This window comes from Engystomops pustulosus, chromosome 4 (genome assembly GCF_040894005.1).
Source record: "Engystomops pustulosus chromosome 4, aEngPut4.maternal, whole genome shotgun sequence".
Lineage (NCBI taxonomy): Eukaryota > Metazoa > Chordata > Amphibia > Anura > Leptodactylidae > Engystomops > Engystomops pustulosus.
In genome coordinates this window covers 91,439,896-91,461,861 of record NC_092414.1, presented here as the reverse complement: position 1 = coordinate 91,461,861, position 21,966 = coordinate 91,439,896, and the positions used below count along the sequence as shown (strand labels likewise).

At 41.6% G+C, this 21,966-nt stretch overlaps 1 protein-coding gene across 1 annotated transcript in view; it reads right to left on the bottom strand.

The window, feature by feature from the left end:
- Nucleotides 1-20,548, bottom strand: part of TPH2 (tryptophan hydroxylase 2) — a 210,677-nt gene extending 190,129 nt beyond the window's left edge. Inside the window, exon 1 of the mRNA XM_072146721.1 lies at nucleotides 20,384-20,548. Coding sequence (XP_072002822.1) covers nucleotides 20,384-20,482 — 99 coding nt within the window. The 5' untranslated portion in view covers nucleotides 20,483-20,548. The remainder of the gene's footprint in view (nucleotides 1-20,383) is intronic.
- Nucleotides 20,549-21,966: the final 1,418 nt, after the last annotated feature.

The window sequence follows — 21,966 nt, the reverse complement described above, 5'->3', positions numbered from 1 at the left end:
GAGGAGAATGGGCAGACTGGTTCGAGCTGATAGAAAGGCAACAGTGACTCAAATCGCCACTCGTTACAACCAAGGTAGGCAGAAGAGCATCTCTGAATGCACAGTACGTCGAACTTTGAGGCAGATGAGCTACAGCAGCAGAAGACCACACCGGGTGCCACTCCTTTCAGCTAAGAACAGGAAACTGAGGCTACAATTTGCACAAGCTCATCGAAATTGGACAGTAGAAGATTGGAAAAACGTTGCCTGGTCTGATGAGTCTCGATTTCTGCTGCGACATTCGGATGGTAGGGTCAGAATTTGGCGTCAACAACATGAAAGCATGGATCCATCCTGCCTTGTATCAACGGTTCAGGCTGGTGGTGGTGGTGTCATGGTGTGGGGAATATTTTCTTGGCACTCTTTCGGCCCCTTGGTACCAATTGAGCATCGTTGCCACACCACAGCCTACCTGAGTATTGTTGCTGACCATGTCCATCCCTTTATGACCACAATGTACCCAACATCTGATGGCTACTTTCAGCAGGATAATGCGCCATGTCATAAAGCTGGAATCATCTCAGACTGGTTTCTTGAACATGACAATGAGTTCACTGTACTCAAATGGCCTCCACAGTCACCAGATCTCAATCCAATAGAGCATCTTTGGGATGTGGTGGAACGGGAGATTCGCATCATGGATGTGCAGCCGACAAATCTGTGGCAACTGTGTGATGCCATCATGTCAATATGGACCTAAATCTGTGAGGAATGCTTCCAGCACCTTGTTGAATCTATGCCACGAAGAATTGAGGCAGTTCTGAAGGCAAAAGGGGGTCCAACCCGTTACTAGCATGGTGTACCTAATAAAGTGGCCGGTGAGTGTATATTTGTCATGTATACATCATATACAACCCCAAAGTTAATATTCTGGAAATTACAGTATTGATTCCATGAAAGAACAGAAATTACACAGACTGTTCTGACCCAGGGCCGTTTTAAACTCCTGTGTGTTGCCCTCACTGTGATATAGGCAGAGCAATGACGTCAATGATTTGAGTGGGTCCCCAACGGGAGCTATCGAGAGACAGAAGCAGTGGAAGGACTTTATGAGAGCTCAGGAGAGGTGCTTTTATTGTTTTGCAAACGGGGAACTGAATATATTAAAATGATAATTTAGGGGCAATGTTTATGTGTACTTTTTTATTGGGCATTGTATATGCTTCAATTGCTTCTTAAGGAACTCAGTTCTGTTATTGCTGTGCTGCTTTCTAAAATCTTCAGCGGTTCTGTAATGACTGGTTCGGTGCCAAGTGACTGGCGCAAGGCGAATGTGGTGCCAATATTTAAAAAGGGCTCTAGAACTTCCCCAGGAAACCTACCACTTGAAGTGGCAGGTTTCCGATGGCAATATCGAGCACCAGCTCAGGGTGAGCTGGTGCCGGAGCTTATTTTAGTTAGTGTTTTAAACCGCGGTATCGCGGTTTAAAACACTTTTTAAACTCTATAGCCGGCGCAGGCAGGTACGCGCTCGGCGCTTACCATGCGCGCGGCTCTCATTCACTTCCTATGTAGCCGCGCGCACGGTAAGCGCCGAGCGCGTACCTGCCTGCGCCGGCTATAAAGTTTAAAAAGTGTTTTAAACCACGATACCGCGGTTTAAAACACTAACTAAAATAAGCTCCGCCACCAGCTCACCCTGAGCTGGTGCTCGGTATTGCCATCGGAAACCTGCCACTTCAAGTGGTAGGTTTCCTTTAACTTCCATTGGGGGGAAATATTGGAAGGGTTGCTATATATTAGTATATTAGTTGCTATATATAGTATGTGACATCACATAGTAAAATAAGTAACAGCCAGCATGGGTTTACTAAGGTTCAGGCTAACCTGATCGGCTTCTATGAAGAGATGAGCAGATGCCTGGACAGAGCAGCTGCTGTAGATATAGTTTTCTAGGACTTTGCGAAGGCATTTAACACTGTCCCTCATAGATGCCTATTGGGTAAAATAAGGTCTATTGGTTTGGCAGGAATCATTTGCAATTGGATTGAAAACTGGCAATACTGGCTGAAGGATCATATCCAGAGAGTTGTGGTCAATGATTCCTACTCAGATTGGTCACCAGTTATGAGTGGTGTACCCCAGGGTTCTGTGCTTGGTCCACTACTATTTAATATATTTATTAATTATATAGAGGTAGGAATTAATAGCACTATGTCTATTTTTGCAGATGACGTCAAGCTGTGTAGTGTAATACAGTCTATGGAGGATGTTAATAGGCTACAGGGTGACTGCTGGACAAACTGAGTGATTGGTCATCCACTTGGCAAATGAGGATCAATGTGGGTAAACGTTAGGTTATGTACCTGGGGGCTGATAATCCATGCAACATATGTCCTTGGCGGAGTATGTCTGAGAGAGTCACTTGTTGAGAAGGACCTGGATAAAATAGTAGATCATAGATTAAAAAAAAGCATGTATGGGCGTATCGATCGTGGTCACAGGGGTTGCGACTGTGTCCAGGCCCTTGAGAAGAACAGGTCCCGCAGCTCTCACAGTTCAATATAAGAGCTCTTATATTAAATTCGGAGTGCTATGGCCGCAGTCAGTCTGCTTCTGGGAGATGAGGGGCTTTTATTCACCTTTGAGCACTAGATGGGTGTCACAGGACAGAGGAGAGAGACGCTGCTTCAGCTTTGCCTCTCCCTCTCAAGTCGAGGCAGTGAGGAAGTGGGAGGGGCACCCAGCTAACATGTCTGCGAGGATCCCTCACCAAAATATGTGGATGCTTGTGCTTCCTGTTCCAGCTCCTCCAGGTATGCCTCCTCCATCCGGGAAATTATGATGCCCTGACCCTTCACTGATGTCCTGAGTCTTTGAATCTATATTTAGATTGTGTGTGCTGTATTCGTGTGTCATATATATTGGGGCTTATTTACTAAAGGTCTGTTGACGCACTTATATCGAATTTTCCAAAGTTTTTAGGGATTGCATGGCTGTGACAGGTACTTAACTGGGGATTGTGTTGCACGCGATTGGATTGTGGTGCGGCTGTGCTGGCTTTCATGCGACAGAAATCGGGGGACGTGCCGTCGGGCGATCCGACTGATTCAGACTGACCGCGGGATTTAACTTTCAAATTGTGCTGCAAGATCAAGCACTTACATGCACCAGGAAGATGATGGTGAACTCCGTCGGACTTGAGTGGGGAGGCGACACATGCAGGATATCGGGCGCACGATCTTAGTGAATCGCAGCAGAGTGTGTTCCGGTAGAACAATGCACTTTCGGGGAAAGCATCAGGTCGGGTAAGTAAATGTGCCCCATTGTGTGTGTGTGCTGTATTCATGTGCAATATGTATTGTATTATGTATGTGTGTGAAGTATTTGTGTGTGTCATATGTACTACATGTATGTGCATATGTATTGCATGTATGTGTGTCCAATATGGGTGTCATATGCATTTATTTGCATGTGCATTATTAGGCCACATTAACATGTACCAGTTCTTGAAGTTGATAACATCAGAAATATTTTTATTCCAAGTCATGCTTGGCTTACAATTGCACTAAAGCCTATGCCAGCACCTGGAGATGGTGTAGGGTAGAAAAAGTGATATATGATGAACAGCAGCACTATGGGGCACTGCACAGTGCAGCAATTGGGACTCCTTTCATTATATACAGGTATAATGTATAATGAAAGGACGTCATGTCTGCCAGGCAAACTGCAGCCCTAGCACTGTATTAACTGTTACAATGCGGGGCTTTAGTTTAACTGGCAGATACTAATTCCTGGCCTACAACAGATCCTGCCTTACTGCGATCCATGTTTAGGATCACAGACACAGACGCTCTGAGGGGGCGCGAAACCCGGTCCTCACTTACCTCTCCATGCTCCTGCTTCGCCTCATCTGGTCGGAGCGCATCCCCGCGAATCCTGTTCCCATTCCTGTTCCCGTTCTGCCTTGATCTCCTGTTGTGACCTTGGACCTGACCTTGATTCGGCACCATTGGCGCCAGCCCTGACTATCTGCCTGTCCCCGACCTTGAGCCTGGAGTGTGAGTTTGTACCTCAACCTTGGCTGCCACTGTGGGCAAGTCGCACCAGTGGAACGATCTGGTGGTACCACGCCGCAGCAAGACCATCCTGCTTTGCCAGGTATCATAGTATCATAGTTTCTACGGTTGAAAAAAGACACTTGTCCATCAAGTTCAACCAAGGAAGGGAAGGGATTGGATGAGGAAGGGATTTAGGGGAAACAATTCTATATAACATAACCATCTATGTTATTTAGGTGTAAAAAGGCATCTAGACCCTTCTTGAAGCTATCCGCTGTCCCTGCTGTGACCAGCGCCTGAGGCAGGCTATTCCACAGATTGACCGTTCTCATAGTAAAAAAGCCCTGTCGCCTACGGTGATTAAACCTTGATTTCTCCAAACGGAGACAGTGCCCCCTCGTCTTTTGATTTGATCTAATCTGAAACAACTTACCACCATATTTTTTGTATGGACCATTCATATATTTAAATAAATTAATCATGTCCCCTCGTAGTCGTCTCTTTTCCAGACTAAATAAATCTAGTTGTTTTAATCTTTCCTCATAACTGAGACCCTCCATACCCCTTATCATTTTTGTGGCTCTACATTGAACCCTCTCCAGCTCCAGGGCATCCTTTTTATGGACCGGTGCCCAGAACTGGACAGCATATTCCAGGTGTGGCCGAACCAGTGCCTTGTATAGTGGTAATATTACATCCCTATCACGAGAGTCCATACCACTTTTGATACATGACAAGATCCTACTGGCTTTAGAGGCAGCTGATTGACATTGCATGCTGTTATTCAATTTATGATCTACTAGTACCCCCAGGTCCTTCTCAACAAGGGACTCACCCAGATTTACTCCCCCAAGGACATATTTTGCCTTTGGATGCCTTTGCAAAGTCCAAGAACACAATATCCACAGCTGCTCCTCCATCCAGGCATCTGCTAACCTCTTCATAAAAGCAGATAAGGTTAGTTTGACAACTTCTGTTCTTAGTAAACCCATGCTGGCTGTCACTTATTATACTATTTGATGTCACATACTCCAGTATGTAGTCTTTTACTAACCCTTCCAATACTTTCCCCACAATGGAAGTTAAGCTTACAGGCCTGTAATTGCCAGGCGAAGTTCTAGAGCCCTTTTTATATATTGGCACCACATTTGCCTTGCGCCAGTCACTTGGCACCACACCAGACATTACAGAATCCCTGAAGATTTTAGCCAGCGGTACAGCAATAACAGAACTGAGTTCTTTAAGAACTCTGGGGTGTAACCCATCTGGTCCAGGAGCTTTGTACACATTGATTTTATTGAGCTTAGATTGGATAATGTCTACATTTAGCCAGCCTAGTATATCACAGGATCCATGACCCGCACTGACACCACCCAAGTCAGAAGTTCTCTCTTCTATTGTATAAACGGAGCTAAAAAACCTATTAAGTATCTCTGCCTTCTCCTGGTCTCCAGTCACCGATGCCCCATTTTCAGAATAAAGGGGTCCAACCTGTTGTGACCCATTTTTTTTTGCATTGATATACCTAAAAAATTTCTTGGGATTTGTTTTGCTATCTTTAGCTACCTGTCTTTCATTTTGTATTTTGGCTGATTTTATTTCTTTTTTACAGATTTTGGTAAGTTTTTTGTAAGTATTGAAAGCCTCAGGTGACCCGTCAGATTTATATTTTTTAAATGCCCTCTTTTTCTCATTAATTGCCCTTTTAACTGTAGCTGTAAGCCACGCGGGGTGTAATCTAGCCCGTCTATACTTGTTACCTATTGGAATAAATTTAGAAGTATAAAAACCCAGGATAGATTTGAATTTCTCCCATTTAACATTCGTATCACCATGTGACAGTATCTGATCCCAGTCTATATCCTGTATTGCAGCCATGAATTTTTGGAAATTAGCCCTCTTAAAATTCAAAGTTTTCGATTTTCCCACCTGTTTCTGCTTTTTAAAGTTTAAGAGGAAAATAATTATATTATGATCGCTGTTTCCAAGGGGTTCCCTGATACTGACATTTTGGACAATCTCCTCATTGTTAGAAATCACAAGGTCCAACAATGCGTCACCTCTTGTGGGATCTTCTACAAGCTGCAACATAAAATTATCCTGCAGAAAGTTGATAAAATGTCTCCCCTTCACAGATGAAGACGAGCCCTGACCCCAATTTATATTTGGAAAGTTAAAGTCTCCCATTATCACTACGGTCCCCCCCTGTGCAGCCCGCTCCATCTGTTTATATAGGTGACCCTCTATTTCCTCAGAGATGTTAGGGGGTCTATAAATTACACCAAAAATAATTTTCTCAAAGCTCTCTTGGCTTTGAATTTCAACCCACAAAGTTTCTGCCTCCTCACACTCTGAGACCACTGACTCATTCACAATCGCTTTTAAGTCTCTTCTGACATACAGACATACACCACCTCCCCTCCTATTTGCCCTGTCTTTCCGAAAGAGTGTAAAACCTTGAATATTAACAACCCAATCATGCGATGCATCGAGCCATGTCTCTGCTACACCAACAACATCTAACTGTTCCTCTAATATCAGAGCCTCAAGCTCGCCCATTTTGCCTGAGATACTTCTGGCATTTGTGAACATACAATTTAATTTTCCACAGTTATTTATCTGATTTAAAGTAATTTTACTGGCACATATATCCTCACTACTGTTCTGCAACTTGTGGATCTCCTTATCCACTGCCTTAGGCCCCCATACACAGCCCACATCACCACCCACCAACATAACCTGCCCCCTCTCTGACCTGTCTACCCCTTCAGTGTCTTCCTTTTCCTCCTCCCCCGAGCCTAGTTTAAATACTCCGCCACCCCTGCTAGGATCTTCTCCCCCAGCACAGCAGCCCCCCTTCCACTTAGGTGCAAGTTATCTGCAGAAAACAGCTTGTACCCCAGTGAAAAGTCAGCCCAATGCTCTAGGAACCCAAATCCCTCTGCTCTACACCAGGATCTGAGCCATGCATTTAACTCCCTGAGCTCCCGCTGTCTGCTCTGTGTAGCGCATGGCACAGGTAGGATTCCGGAGAATACTACCTTGGAGGTCCTTTCCTTAAGCTTTGAACCTAGTTCTTTAAAATTATTCTTCAGGCTCCTCCACCTACCATCTATTCTGTCATTGGTACCAACATGGACCACGACAGCTGGGTCATCCCCAGCCCCTCCCAGTAATTTATCCACCCTTTCCACCACATGCCGAACCCTGGCACCAGGGAGACAGCAAACCATTCGGTTGAGGCGGTCTTGGCGACAAATTATTCTATCCGTCTTCCTGATTATAGAGTCCCCTACAACCACTAGCTGCCTTGGCTTACCTGCACTCCCATCCACCCTACTACTAGCTGGTCTGCTCCCCCGGCTGTGAGGGAGAGCAGGATCCGCTAGGGCTGCCATTTCTGACACTGACGTCCTTACATCATTGCACAATTTTGCAATTTTGCTTGGATGTTCAGAGTCAGAGTTGGCCTTCCTTTTCTTTGACCCCTTCCTACCCCCTCTAGTTACAGTAACCCAGCTACCCACCTGGCCCTGCTGGCTTTCCTCTCCACCCTCCACTTCTACCCCGCTTATTGCTTGCTCAGTGAGCAGCATACTCCTCTCAAGATTGTCAATTGCTCGCAGCCGTGCAATATCTTCCTCCAGATCTCTAACACGAGCTTCCAGTAGAAAAATATGGGCACATCTGTCACAGTGGTATTCACCCTCGAACTCTTGCTCCAGCAGTGTATACATGCGGCAGAGTGTGCACTGGAGCATACCACCAATCTTGCTAGCCATATCCTAGTAACAAAACAGTGATAAGTATATAAATCAAGAGATATAAAATGTAGGTTACTTACAGTTCTGTGGACTTCTCTTTTTCAAACTCCGCTTTTTTCAACTCACTTAAGTTCACTAGCCACTTGAAATCACAAGCCAAAACTGAGCGAGCTCAAAAGTGAGTTGCTAGACCTTAACTTATCAGGTGTGAACACTAATCCCTCCTCCCAATTAGCAGACCAGGCAAAGAAAGAAAAAAAAATCTATTTAAATTGTGACACTAAGAAAAGTGCTATTACCTATATACTCAGTCCACAATCACCCAAACAACAGATTCACTCTTAACACACACAAAACTCCGCTTTTTTCAACTCACTTAAGTTCACTAGCCACTTAGAATCACAAGCCAAAACTGAGCTTGTGTCACTAACCCTGAGCCCTGACATTATCTAACCTGATTTTATAGCGATCCGTGATACCCGTACCCCAGGCAGCTACAGCAAAACATAAAATACTCTCCACAACACTTTTATTAAAAAAAGCATTAATAATCCACTACAAACATTAAATGATTGTTCTTAAAAAGTATATTCTGCTCGCACACTTTTTTAACTGAGCATTTATGACAGTGCCAGTTAATTTTTTTATCAACATGGATACAGGCAGTCCCTGGGTTACATACAAGATAGGGTCTATAGGTTTGTTCTTAAGTTGAATTTGTATGTAAGTCGGAACTGTATATTTTATCATTGTAATCCCAGCCAGAACTTTTTTGGTCTCTGTGACAATTGGATCTTAAAAATGTTGGGTTGTCATAAGAATCAGGATTAACACTAAAGCTTCATTACAGACACATTTGATAACTGTTACAGCTGATTATTGTAGCCTAGGGCTAAAGCACAATAAATTACCAATATCCAGTGGTCCGTTTGTAACTAGGGGTCATATGTAAGTCGAGTGTTCTTAAGTAGGGGACTGCCTGTACCTATATTCTGAAACAACCTCAATTTCTTTTCCAATTATTTTTACTGGGGATTTACAACTTGACTGCCGAAAGTCGCACCAACTCTTTTTTCTTTTCCGTATTTAATAATAACCTATTTGCCTAACACCATGCTGCAAAGCGACATGTATTCTCTTGATATTCCTCATCATGATGGACACATCCTACAACGACTCATCTTAGAATTTCTGTATGAAAACACGACTGACTATTATGGCGAATATCAGCTGTATATACACTAAAAAGAAAATGTGCCACACTGTTCCATGTGGGACATCTATGCTGCACATAAGCTCATCAGACATAGAGTCCCCCAACCGTACCTTCTAAGGCCTAGAAGTTAAAGGGGTATTCCCATCTGGCATTTACATTAATTCATTTGCCATATGTAAACATTTCTTCAATTAGTTATAAAAAAAAATGTTCCAGTGTGAAAATAATAGCCATGTTGTCCCTTAAAAACAAAATAGCTTCCTCGAATGCAACCACACCGCACTCTGGCAGTGGTGGTCAGACATGCAATATTGAGCCTGCCTGACCACCTGGATTCAGCATTCATTACCACAGGACGGCTGTAGGACATGCAGTAACTCCTGGACGTTTAATATACAAAACTATTTGTTTCTTTGTGCAACCACTCCAGCAGAGGTAGTCGTATCTAAGGACACAGTCTTGTTTCTAAGGGAACATATGAGAAATTATCTCATTGAAGAAATGTATATATATGCCAGATTAATGAAGCTGAATGTGAATGCCAAGAGGGGAATACCCCTTTAAATAATCAAGAACCCATCTAATAATTTTGATTTTTATGCTAATCAAGGTCAAATTAGTATAAATTCTATGAAACAAATGTATCGGGGCATCCTCTACACCTTTGTCCTTCCAGAAAGCAAACTGTAAGGTTCACTAGTTTGTTTTGTAGTAACCACCAAGTAGTTCAGTATAGATTGCTCACAGGACTTCATCACCAAAGAACTTAAGGACAGTCGTCGTTAATTAATGTCGCACGGCTCTTTTTTGCCACCGGTACAATAATAGAACTTTTCCAGAGTTCGGAGACTTTTTGTTGACTTAAGCTAGCATTGAAAAGTGTGTCAAACACCCCTGAAAGTCCATCAGAACACGCATGTAATATTTATCGCCAGAATACTATCTGGTCCAGATAGTTTTTTGAGCTTTAGTGTTCCTGAAATTTTGTCTCACATCCTCTTCAGTAATTAAAAATAGCTTCATCAGCAACTCACTTGCTGTCTGGTGATCAACCTTATCTACCCCCAAATTTATGTTAAAACGATTAAAAAAAGCATTAAACTTTAGCTTGGCTGTTCCTTAGTCCACTCGAGCATGCATTCATACTTGTGATTCACTTTAAGCCATCCCACACTTCTCTACTATTCTGTCCTTCCAATATGTTCTCCATTTTATTCTTTTATGATTCTTTACATTCTTTAATCTTAACTAGAGATGAGCGAGTATACTCGTCCGAGTATACTGCTCGGTCGAGTATTAGCATACTCGGACCGGCTCGTTACTCGGACGAGTATCTCGCCGGCTCGAGATCGAGCATTAAATTAAGTGAAGAACAGTATTTTTATTACATAATAAAATAACCCAGATGTTTTGCTTGTAAGAACACATTGAAATAACACTATTCTTCACTTTCCAGGTGTTCGCGCGTGTCTCCCGCTAGGTTCGGAGATGTTCGGAACATCTGGAATGTGAAGAATAGTGTTCTTTCAATGTGTCCTGCACTTAAATGTTCGTGTTTTCACTGTTTTTAATGTTTTAATTCTATTCTTCACTTTGCAGCTGTGCGAGCGTATCTCCGAACCTATCGGGAGACACGCACGCACACCTGCAATGTGAAGAATAGAATTAAAACATTAAAAACAGTGAAAACACGAACATTTAAGGGTAGAACACATTTAAATAACACTATTCTTCACTTTGCAGCTGTGCGCGCGTATCTCCGAACCTATCGGGAGACACGCGCGCACACCTGCAATGTGAAGAATAGAATTAAAACATTAAAAACAGTGAAAACACGAACATTTAAGGGCAGAACACATTTAAATAACACTGTTCTTCACTTTGCAGCTGTGCGCGCGTATCTCCGAACCTATCGGGAGACACGCGCGCACACCTGCAATGTGAAGAATAGAATTAAAACATTAAAAACAGTGAAAACACGAACATTTAAGTGCAGAACACATTTAAATAACACTATTCTTCACATTGCTGATGTGCGCGCACATCTCCGACATTATCGGAAGACACGCGCTAACATCTGCAAAGTGAAGAATAGAATTAAAACATTAAAAACTGTGAACACAGGACCATTTAAGTGCAGAACACATTGAAAGAACACTATTCTTCACATTCCAGATGTTCTGAACATCTCCTAACTTAGCGGGAGACACACGCAAACACCTGCAAAGTGAAGAATAGTGTTATTTCAATTTTTTCTTACAAGTAAAACATCAGTAAACATCTGGAATATTTTATTATGCACTGTTCTTTTAATGTTCTCTTTTACTAAAAAAAAATGCTCGGGTCTCCCATTGACTTTAATGGGGTTCGTTATTCGATACGAGCACCCGAGCATCGGGAAAAGCTTGTATCGAATAACGAGCACCCGAGCATTTTAGTGCTCGCTCATCTCTAATCTTAACCTTTAGATTTCTCTGAACTACTCACAGAGCATCAGTGTCATCCTCTTTAAAGGGAACCTACCACCACAAATCTACCTATAAAGGTAGATTGGGTGGTAGGTGGATCATTGGGACGTGAGGATAGCCCTTTTAAGGGCTAATCCTCACGTCCCTGCACTTTTTTGAGAACTTTAATTTGATATTTATTCAAATTTACTTATGTGGCTACCGGGGCGTGGAGTAGCCGCTTATGAGATTACACGAGGCGGCTACTCCACGCCCCGGTAGCCACTTTACCCCTCCTACTCACCCATCTTCGGCGCGCAGCTCCGCGTAGCTGCGCGCCCTCGTCCGGGGAGCCTGCCGTCTGCGCATGCGCAGAAGAGCAGGCCCGCGCCTGTTTCGGAGTTGTGACCGCGCAGGCGCGGGCCTGCTCTTCTGCGCATGCGCAGACGGCAGGCTCGCCGGACGAGGGCGCGCAGCTACGCGGAGCTGCACGCTGAAGATGGGTGAGTAGGAGGGGTAAAGTGGCTACCGGGGCGTGGAGTAGCCGCCTCGTGTAATCTCATAAGCGGCTACTCCACGCCCCGGTAGCCACATAAGTAAATTTGAATAAATATCAAATTAAAGTTCTCAAAAAAGTGCAGGGACGTGAGGATTAGCCCTTAAAAGGGCTATCCTCACGTCCCAATGATCTACCTACCACCCAATCTACCTTTATAGGTAGATTTGTGGTGGTAGGTGCCCTTTAAATGCCATTTTCTTTTTGTTGAACGGTAATTTTAGTTCTGGAATTACGCATGGTTTATTGTTGGGAAATACCCAAAACTATTTTGTCGGAACAATAGTAGCCATACAAAAGTTATAGTCTCCACCACATAATCTAAATTATGTCCCAGTCTTTACAAAATAAATCCCAATCTGTGCAATCAAAATAGCACTTAAGCTCCTCTTCAGTGTCCCTGCTGCACCTTGCTTACCACCACCCGACTCCTCAATATTATCAGAGGATATCTAGGCTTGAGGGAGACTAGGCAGTGATCCAACCTACCAAAGGGAGGAAGCATAACACTTCTATAAGCGCCACCAATATTTACACACAATCCAAAATTTTATCCCCCCTTGTTGGACGAGTTACCTATTGCGTAAACTTAGGAAATACATTCCATCCGCTAGCACGGTTGAAGTCTTCAGTAATAATTACCAGAGCATTTGCTTAACTATTTTGAAGCTCGAAGCCTTCATTCTGCAAGATTTCACAAGCAGTGTTAAGACTAGCAGATGGAGGGATATAAATTAGCACTAATACAACATGTAAAATTCCCTTGGGATGTAATATGGTCGCAAGGAAATAGCTAAGATTTCAATGTCCCTACAGCAGCGATGCAATCTCACTGTCGCCTGGGCATTTGCACCCCATCCATCATTTACATATACAATGAGACCACCTTGCTTCTTCTTACCAGTAGGCCTTAAGTCCCTATCACAACGAATAGTAGAAAAACCCTCACTCGAGAGAAAAGCATCACTAATATTGCCAGTTAACCACGATTCTGTAAAATATAAGAGACGACAGTACCTCAACTCCCTTCTAAGTTTTATCAATGCTTGTAATTCATCAACTTTAATGGTTATCGATCTCACATTCCCCAACAATAAAGCTGGGACAAATGGTCTTAGCTTCCTTCTTTCCAGTTTACTCTTAAAACCTCCACATTTTCCCCTAAAAGGACATAAGATTTCCTTTGGGACTGTTAATCAACATCTAACCCTAAACATGGTCTTCCTCCAGAAAACACAATACGATTACATAGTATACCCTCATTATCTGTCCCAACTATGTTTAGTGTATCCTCTTCACAACTAGCCAACAGTTACACTTTTTAACTGTTCAGACACCGTCGCACTAAGAGTCTATTCTAAATAGAGATGTAGATTGAGTCAGTTTATAATCGTTGTAGTTTCCATACAACAAACTCTGATGGATAGACGCCAGTTCAGCGTGTATGGTAGTTACCTGGACAATTGGGCCGGCATCAATAGATGAATGACTGGCAGGCAGACCTAGGTACGCACAAGCATAGCGCCTCTCCTGCAGTGTAAATAAACCATCACCAAGCATGAAGGCAAGCATGTTTTCAAAAAATCTCAGACTTGAATGGTTCTGAAAATAAAGTGTGTTAAACTTTACCTGGCTCTCTGCCAACTCTCACAAGTGACTCCATGGGAAGTGTGAGAAAATGAGCCCCCATGAGTCCCCGTGTCCTTGGGTAAAAGCTCATCCTCGTTATTCAAAACCACCCCCTCCTCCTTACTCCCACTCTGGGTAATCTCGGCATGATAGGCGGATTGTCCGCAGAGAGAGTGGAGACTTCACTGCTTGCTGCGCATGGCAAATAGAAGCAGCTGACATGCACATGCGCAGCCTATCACAGCGAGATTAGCTGGAGTGGGGTGGAATGGGAGTGAGGAGGAGGTGATTTGAATAATGAAGGAAATGAGCATTTACCTTATGACATGGGGACTTGCCTTGTTTTCTCCCTTATCCCCCTGGACTTGTGGGGGTTTGCAGGGAGCCAACCCAATAAAGTTTTTTTTCATAGCCTCTCAAAAACAGATTTGCCTTATGCATTGCTGTGGGAATCTGTCTACTCTGAAAAAAAACACTATGCTGACAGGTTCCCTTTAGGCATGTAAGTTTTAATTAGTTAAAAAATGTTGTTCTTTCTGGGCTTATCTTTCAGCAACAGATCTCCAATATAAATATATTTCTCATCATAGTTCTCAGTCTATATAATCCACATGCTTTTTCGCTTTATCAACTAAAAATATTAAAACAAAATATAGGAATCCAATGCCACTAATCTTTTAAGTCAAACAGAAACTGTGTGACTATAACTGATGCAGCATGCAGTTTGTAGATCACCAGTACAAAGCCTGCACTATAAATAAACATAAGCGCATATCTCTTCTTCCTGCTCAGAATCACGGTTTAAAGTGAATGCCTTTCCTTAAACACAATTCCATTAATTTTCTTACAAATATTTGTTCTATACAGTATATAGATATATTAGGTTTAATCTTGTATACAATTGTATCCTACTAGTGGTATCCGCAGGAAGAATGCAAACAATGCCTCCTTTTGCTACCTTGAAAGGCAGCCCCCTTAACACCAAGTATGACCTACAAGAAGTCTAAAAATATGGTGTGGGATTAAGCCAAACCAGTATATCTATTCCAGAAGGAACACACTCCCAACTGTAGACAGCATTGTTTCCACCTGATTGGGTCTCCTCAGTACAGCGTAGGCTACCTTTCAAGGTAGCAAAAGGAGGTATTGTTTTTCATTTAACACCCTGAAATACATATTTGCATTCTTCCCAGAATTCCCTAGTGAAGCATCTATAGCTTTAAGTCTCCACATGCCTTTAAGGTGGCCTTAATTGGCAATCTCTCCTTAAAGAGAACACCTACTGTCTGACCCTAGTGGCATCCGCAGGCTGGCAATATGTTGGCATTTAGGCTTGAATTTAGACTTAATCCACTAACTTTAGTTAGTATATATGGTCATATTACATGTAAAGAAGCCATCTAGTATGTACGGCTATATTACATGTAAAGATGTTATCTATTTTTTTTGGCTATATTACATGTAAAGAACGAATATTCAGACCCCTTTAAATTTTTCACTCTCTGTTTCATTGCAGGTAATTGCCAAAAAAAATTTTTACACTCTGCAACCTATCTTGACAGAAAAAAACAGAAATGCATATATTTTTGCTAATTTATTAAACAAGAAAAACTAAAATATAACATGGGTCTCAAGTATTCCGACCCTTTGCTGAGACACTCATATTCTGATTCTCCTTGAGATTCTCCTATTCAGATTCTGATCCTCCTTGAGATGGTTCTACTCCCTTCTTGGAGCACAACTGTATTTAACCCCTTACCGACATTTGACCTAATAGTATTGCATCGCAGGAGGTGCGTTCCCGCAAAATGCAGTACTATTACGTCATGATTCTGGCACCGGCTCCTGAACAGAGCTAGTGCCAGAAGCTGCGGGTGTCAGCTAGATATTATAGCCGACACCTGCCTCTAACACACAAGATCAGAGATTTCTCCGATAGCTGGTGTTAACCCCTGACACGCCGCGGCGAGTTAGGGGCATTTAAAGTTAATCGGACACCTGTATTACACTGTGTAAGGTGAAGAAGAGCGTGAACAAGCGATCAGTGGATCGCTTGTTCAATCTAACCGGTAAAAGTAAATTTAGAAAGTTATAAACATTAAATAAAAACATTTTTTAATAAAAATAATTAATTAAATAAAGTTAAAGTCCCCTAAATATATATATAAATATTCCCTATACACATGCAATAAAGTGAAAAAAACCACAAAATCACCAAAAAAATACCCCACATATTTGGTATTGCCACATCCGTAACAATCCGTCCAATAACTCAGAAACATTATTGGATCCGCTTGGTGAACGCCGTAAAAACAAAACCCGAAAAACTCACCAAAATGTAAATTTTTCAGAAAATCTCTACACAAAAATGTTCTAAAAAGTGATCAAAAAACAAAAAAAAGTTATGTGCGCAAAAATGGTACCACTGAAAAGAACAACGCAACACATAAAAAATAAGCCCTAAACTAGCTCTGTCAACCAAAAAATATTAAAGTTAGGTCTCTGAAAAGATGGCGATGCAAGAACAAATGAGATTTCCTCTATATTAGTTTTTATCCAGTAAAATTGTAAAAATAAATGAAAAACTATCACCGTAATCATAGTGACCTATAGAATAAAGATAAAATAGCATTTTTAGTGTATGGTGTACGACCCCCAAAAAATACGAAAAGAAAGTAAACCAAAATTGACAATTTTCTTTTCACCCATACATTCAAGAGTTAATAAAATCTCATCAATAAGCTAATGACCCACTAAAATGAAGTATTTGTAAAGTGCATCTCATGTCGCAAAAAATAAGCCCTTATATGTCCAAATTGCCAAAAAAATTAAGATTGTATAGTCAATAAAAAGTGACAATGCATAATCTGCTCTGAATGGCGCAGCTTCCCTTTGATGCCCTGGCGTGTGCCCATACAGCAGTTTACCACCACATATGGGGTATTGTTATATGTGAGAGGGATTGGGTACAAAATTTTGTGGAGCGTTTTGGTATTTTATCCACTGAGAATTTGTACATTTTTTGAAAAACACATTCATTTAGCGAAAAAAATTTTACTTTCAAAATTGCATCCGATTTTGTTTTAACCCCTGTAAAACAATTAAAGGGTTAACAAACTTCATAAAAGTTGTTTTACGTACGTTGAGGGGTGTAGTTTCTATAATGGGGTAAATTATGGGGTTTTACTTTTATTTAGGCCTCTCAAAGTGATTTGAAACCTGAGCAGGTCCCTCAATAGCAGGATTTTGTGTTTTTTATGAAAATGTGAAAAATCGCACCTAACGTTCAAAGCCCCATAACATCCTACAAAAATAAGAGTATGCATAAAAAACCATGTCCACATAAAGAAGAAATTTAGTGAATGTTAGTTATTAAGTATTTTTGTGGTTATGACTATGTATGCAAAAAGTAGAACATTTTGAAGTTCGAAAATCAAGAATTTTTCCATATTTTCACCAAATATCTGATTTTCTTATAAATAAATGCAAAACATATCACCAAAATTTTTCAACTAACATGAAGTACAATGTGTCACGAGAAAACAATTTTAAAATCACTTGGATATGTAAAAAAAGCTTTCAAAGTTATAACCATTTAAAGTGACAGAGGGCAGATTTTTTAAAAAATGGGCCGTGTCAGGAAGGTGAAAAGGGGCTTCGGCGTTAAGGGGTTAATTAAACGGGTTGGACTTGATTAGGAAAGGCACACACCTGTCTATATAAGACCTCCCAGCTTACAGGGCATGTCAGAGCACATGAGAATCATTAGGTTTAAGGAACTGCCCAGGGTGTTTAGAGACAGAATTGTGACGAGATACCGATCTGGCCTAGGTGACAAAAGAATTTCTACAGCACTCAAGGTACCTAAAAGCACAATGGCCTTCCTCAACCTAGTGATCCAGCCAAACCTCAATTGTGGGTGAAAAGCCTGGGTGAGAAAGGTTAAGAAGAATCCCAAGATCAGTGTGTATGAGCCCCAGAGATGCAGTAGGGAAATGGGAGAAAGTCAACTATCATTGCAGCTCTCCACCAGTCCGGGTCTTTATGACACAGTGTGCCGACAAAAAACACATGAAGGACTTCCAGACTGTAATAAATAAGATTCTTAGTGAGTGAAGTTTTTGGACCTCTGACTGGGCTGAAGGCTCACTTTCCAACAAGACGATGACCCTAAGCACACAGCTAAAATAACAAAGCAGTGGCTTTAGAACAACTCTGTCCACCAATATTCACCATCCAACCTGAGGGGACTGGAGAGGATCTACAAGGAGGAATGGCAGAGGATACCCCAATCCAGGTACTACCTCTTCACATGACTCCTTCAGACATCATGTGAGGAGGTAGCAGGGGTTGATCCCACCTCCTCCTGGCCCCGATGCTACGGCTGCTTTGCAGCTCTTATGTACAGAACCAGGAGGACACGGGAAAATGCAAGAAAGGGGCAGCAGGGGACATTCTCCAAGCCGACCATGACGGGACAGTTCTGGGATTGTCCCACCTAATTCGGGATGTTGGGAGTTTTGTATCTAGTATATATGGTCATATTGCATGTAAAGAAGGGATTAGGATCTTGATAAATTAAAGCACTGACCACTTAGATGATTAGTTTAACACAGTTCACATTTTGAAAAAAAAAAACATGACTGCTTTCTTCCAAAAACTGCACCACATATGTCCAAACAAAGTCCCAATTCAATGGAAGCGAGCTGCATTACCAGACGCAACCTATGGACCTCTGTAGAGCTGTGATCCTGTTATCCTGTGCTATCCTGATTAAAGAAATGACTGAAAACAAAAGCCTAAATATTTGTGTAAAAATCCTCATGCAATATGTCATAAGATTATAAACACAAAGATGTGTTTGCCAGCCTCAGGAGGGTTTAATAGCAACGATAAGACAAAGCTTTTTCTTAAATGTTCATTAGGAATCCGCTTCCAATGATTAATTGTCTCTAGAGATGATCATTGAACTTTCAACTAAATGTCAGTGCGCAGTTACAAACACAGCCCATCCTTCCGATACATTAAATTGCGACACTTATCATTTATTTATTCCACATAACAAACAATTGCTGGATGCAGATGCTTTAACTCTTACTGGACATCAGATGTTATGTTTCACATGGGTTTATTCGGCTTTAGTTATCATTTAGGTGCTGGATTGTTATGTTACCCTCTGCGAAGCAACAGGTCCAGAGTCCCGTTGTTTATAGCCTGTTTGTCAATGAGCGGGTAAGCGCCACTGACGGAGACTACCCGAGCAACAGACAGCAGGACTCCCTGTAGACACCCCTGGATACCAGTTAAAATTATAAAGTTGAATATTTGAGAATCTGAGGGGAACCATTTTTAGCTAAAAGAATAGTGTCAATTAGGTACTAGGACTTTATGGGGGAACCTACCGCTAGCTGTATTTGTGAATAATGTGGTGACAGGTTCCCTTTTAAATGATGTACCTGACAGACCTTGTTACAAGTAAATTGGGAGGAAAGGTACATTGCATTGTGGCTTCTGTAAGAGAACTGACCTGAACATATTCCTATAAGTTAATTGGCTTTATAGGGAGTCAGCTCTAAAGTTCGTCTTTTGGGGCTCATCCAAAAGGCATTTTTGAATCATTTGTAATATTAACCTTATTAATCTTATTGGCTGGCAAAAAAGAAACTAAATAAAATGTTTCACCCACTTGAGCAAATGTGTGTATGGCCCCTCATTGGCATTGCAATTATGAGAGTATAGAGTCTAATCCATGCATATTCAGAAAGCACACACATAAATTAAACTTGTATACATTTGTTAAATGAAATACTATGGGGAGCTTAGGCCAGAAATTGTGTGAACTTTGACCTATGACTATTAGTGCAATCATAACTGTGGCAGTGACTGGATCCAACAAGAAATTATGTTATTAGCATGGGAACTTTCCTGTTTTTTTCCCATGAAACTGACCGTATTCAGAGAGAATCCTGATAATAAACAATATGGTTGTCAGGGGCCGGAGACTACGCGCAGAAAGCTACAGAGCTGTCACTTTAGTGTATACCCTATATTTAATAACAACTGTCCTGATGTGTGAAGACATCTCAATGGTCCTTTATTTAATATTTGCTGAATGACTTGGAAAATGCATGTGTCGACAGACGGGTCGATGGATAATGGATAACTTATGCAAATGAAGCTGCAACAAGGGTAATGCCACATGCATCACATTCTCTGCCAATATAAGGAATTGAAGTCACAGTATTTCACGTTAGGGCAGAATTTGATACTTTCAGCATATTGCTAAATCTCCCGCCCTAATACCAAGAGTTTGAGGAGAAATATTTTTTTATTGGTAGAAATAGCAGCATGCTTCACTCATGGAAGGGCATGTTGTGCCGGAGTATTCATTATCAAGATGGATGTGTAGACTGAGCACCTAGCAGACCCAAGTGAACACAGTAATACATCTCGGAAACTACAAGTGGTGGCAAAGGGAAAAGTCATTCATCAAAGTTTTGCAGGACTTCGGTTCCATTGCAAAACAACTGTAGCTTTGTGCTCCTATTAGAGCTAATGGGATATTTCTCCTGATAAATACCTTGGTGAGTGGACAGGACATCCTTAGAAATATTTAAGACTGAGCACACATATTAGCCATGTTCTAAACCCAAATCCATTGTGGAGCTAGGACCATATCAACTAATAGAAGAAATAAAATAAAGATATTTAAATAAGTAGTTTGCACTTACTGCTGAGTTGCTTAGGAAATCAGGAGACATAGCAGAATCCAGGGACATTCCCCTCCTAGCCCAATATTTGGAGGAGAACATCATCATTGCAGGTTGCATTGTGCCTTGTAGTTAGTCCAGGCAGGCAGCAGAGGGCTCTGTGGTCAGACTCAGCCTGTGTTAGTGTTGGAGAGACTTCTTCAGCTTCTTCTGTAACACTGCTCTTTATATTTATATGAGAACCTCAGCAAATCAGCTGATTGATCAGCGCACAAGATTGTAGCTATTGTTGCTCTTTCATCCCCAAGCATTTTACAGGAATACCTCCTTCTCATTATATTAATAAAGGACAAGCTATGATACATGCTGGGAAGCCTTTGTGGCTGGGGCTGCACATGCTAGAAGCAGAATTAAAGAAGACAGAGGTTCCTACAAAGAGTAAGAAGGGCCCTGGCCTGGAAAAGTCTGGGTCAGTGAATGCAGGGAAGAGCCTGCATATTAACCCCTTCTACAGAAAAGATTGTTGTCCCATAAAGCATGGGAATCACTTTCCTCTAATATTGAATATATCAAAGCTCAATTCTTCATGATAAACCCCATACACGTTATTACTGTAGGTTGAATTTCCTTCACATCTGTTCTGCTCATAAACAGGAATTTCAATGATAGACACCAAAAAATCCTACCAATAACGATAGAGTCCTCCGGTCGCCCACTTTAGTGGAGGACAGGTGGACTGGCAAACAAAAATAGTCCCACAAACTTTTTGAGTTGACAATGCAATTCATTCAATGTATTTGTAAATGTATATTCAACTGTACTATTACTAGTAGCTGCACACCCTGCTCCCCAAACTTCAAACCAGTGCGATCCACCAAGTTATTATTATGTTGTCATAGTACATCTTTAGAACAGGTATCTTGCTTTTTCTCAGTTAGTTACTTTTTTAAAGAGACTGAGGAAAGGATATAAAGTCTATGTTCTTATGAATAATATTGTAAATATGCCTGAAATTTAACATTTAAAACAACTTTTATTAAATTTTCTAAATTAAAACAGGCTACGCTGATGCCAAGTGTATTCAGAATCAGGCTTCCAGCATGTGCAAGAGGTGATAAGGTATTAATGTATTCACCAGTCACACAATATTCATACTTACATAACACCCTGGATAGGTATCATGGTGCGCCCTCTACATAACATCCTGGGGTCTTATCAAGGTAGAAGTCTAGTGCTAACTCAATAGCCTACAAACAACCTCCCTGGAGCATTTCTGCATTTACCCTTATGGCCAATACGTCATCAGAGGCACAGTAGTGAACAAACGTATTGGCAGATACATGAAAGGTTAGATTAGGTTCAATATGCATGTCTATGCCGACATGCACCGGCACTATAGAGACCACGCTGCGCACATACGCCAAGTATGTAAAGACAGAGCCACACCTGCTGGGGGCAAACTGCCATGTGAGCCACCAATCAGAAAAGGGAAGTGTTGAATGACGTTTTCGGAGCTTGATGAGATACAACCAATTGCAGATCCGCTTTGCCAGGTAAATAAAAAATGTGATTTGCAAACACATGTAAACATCACTGAAATAATG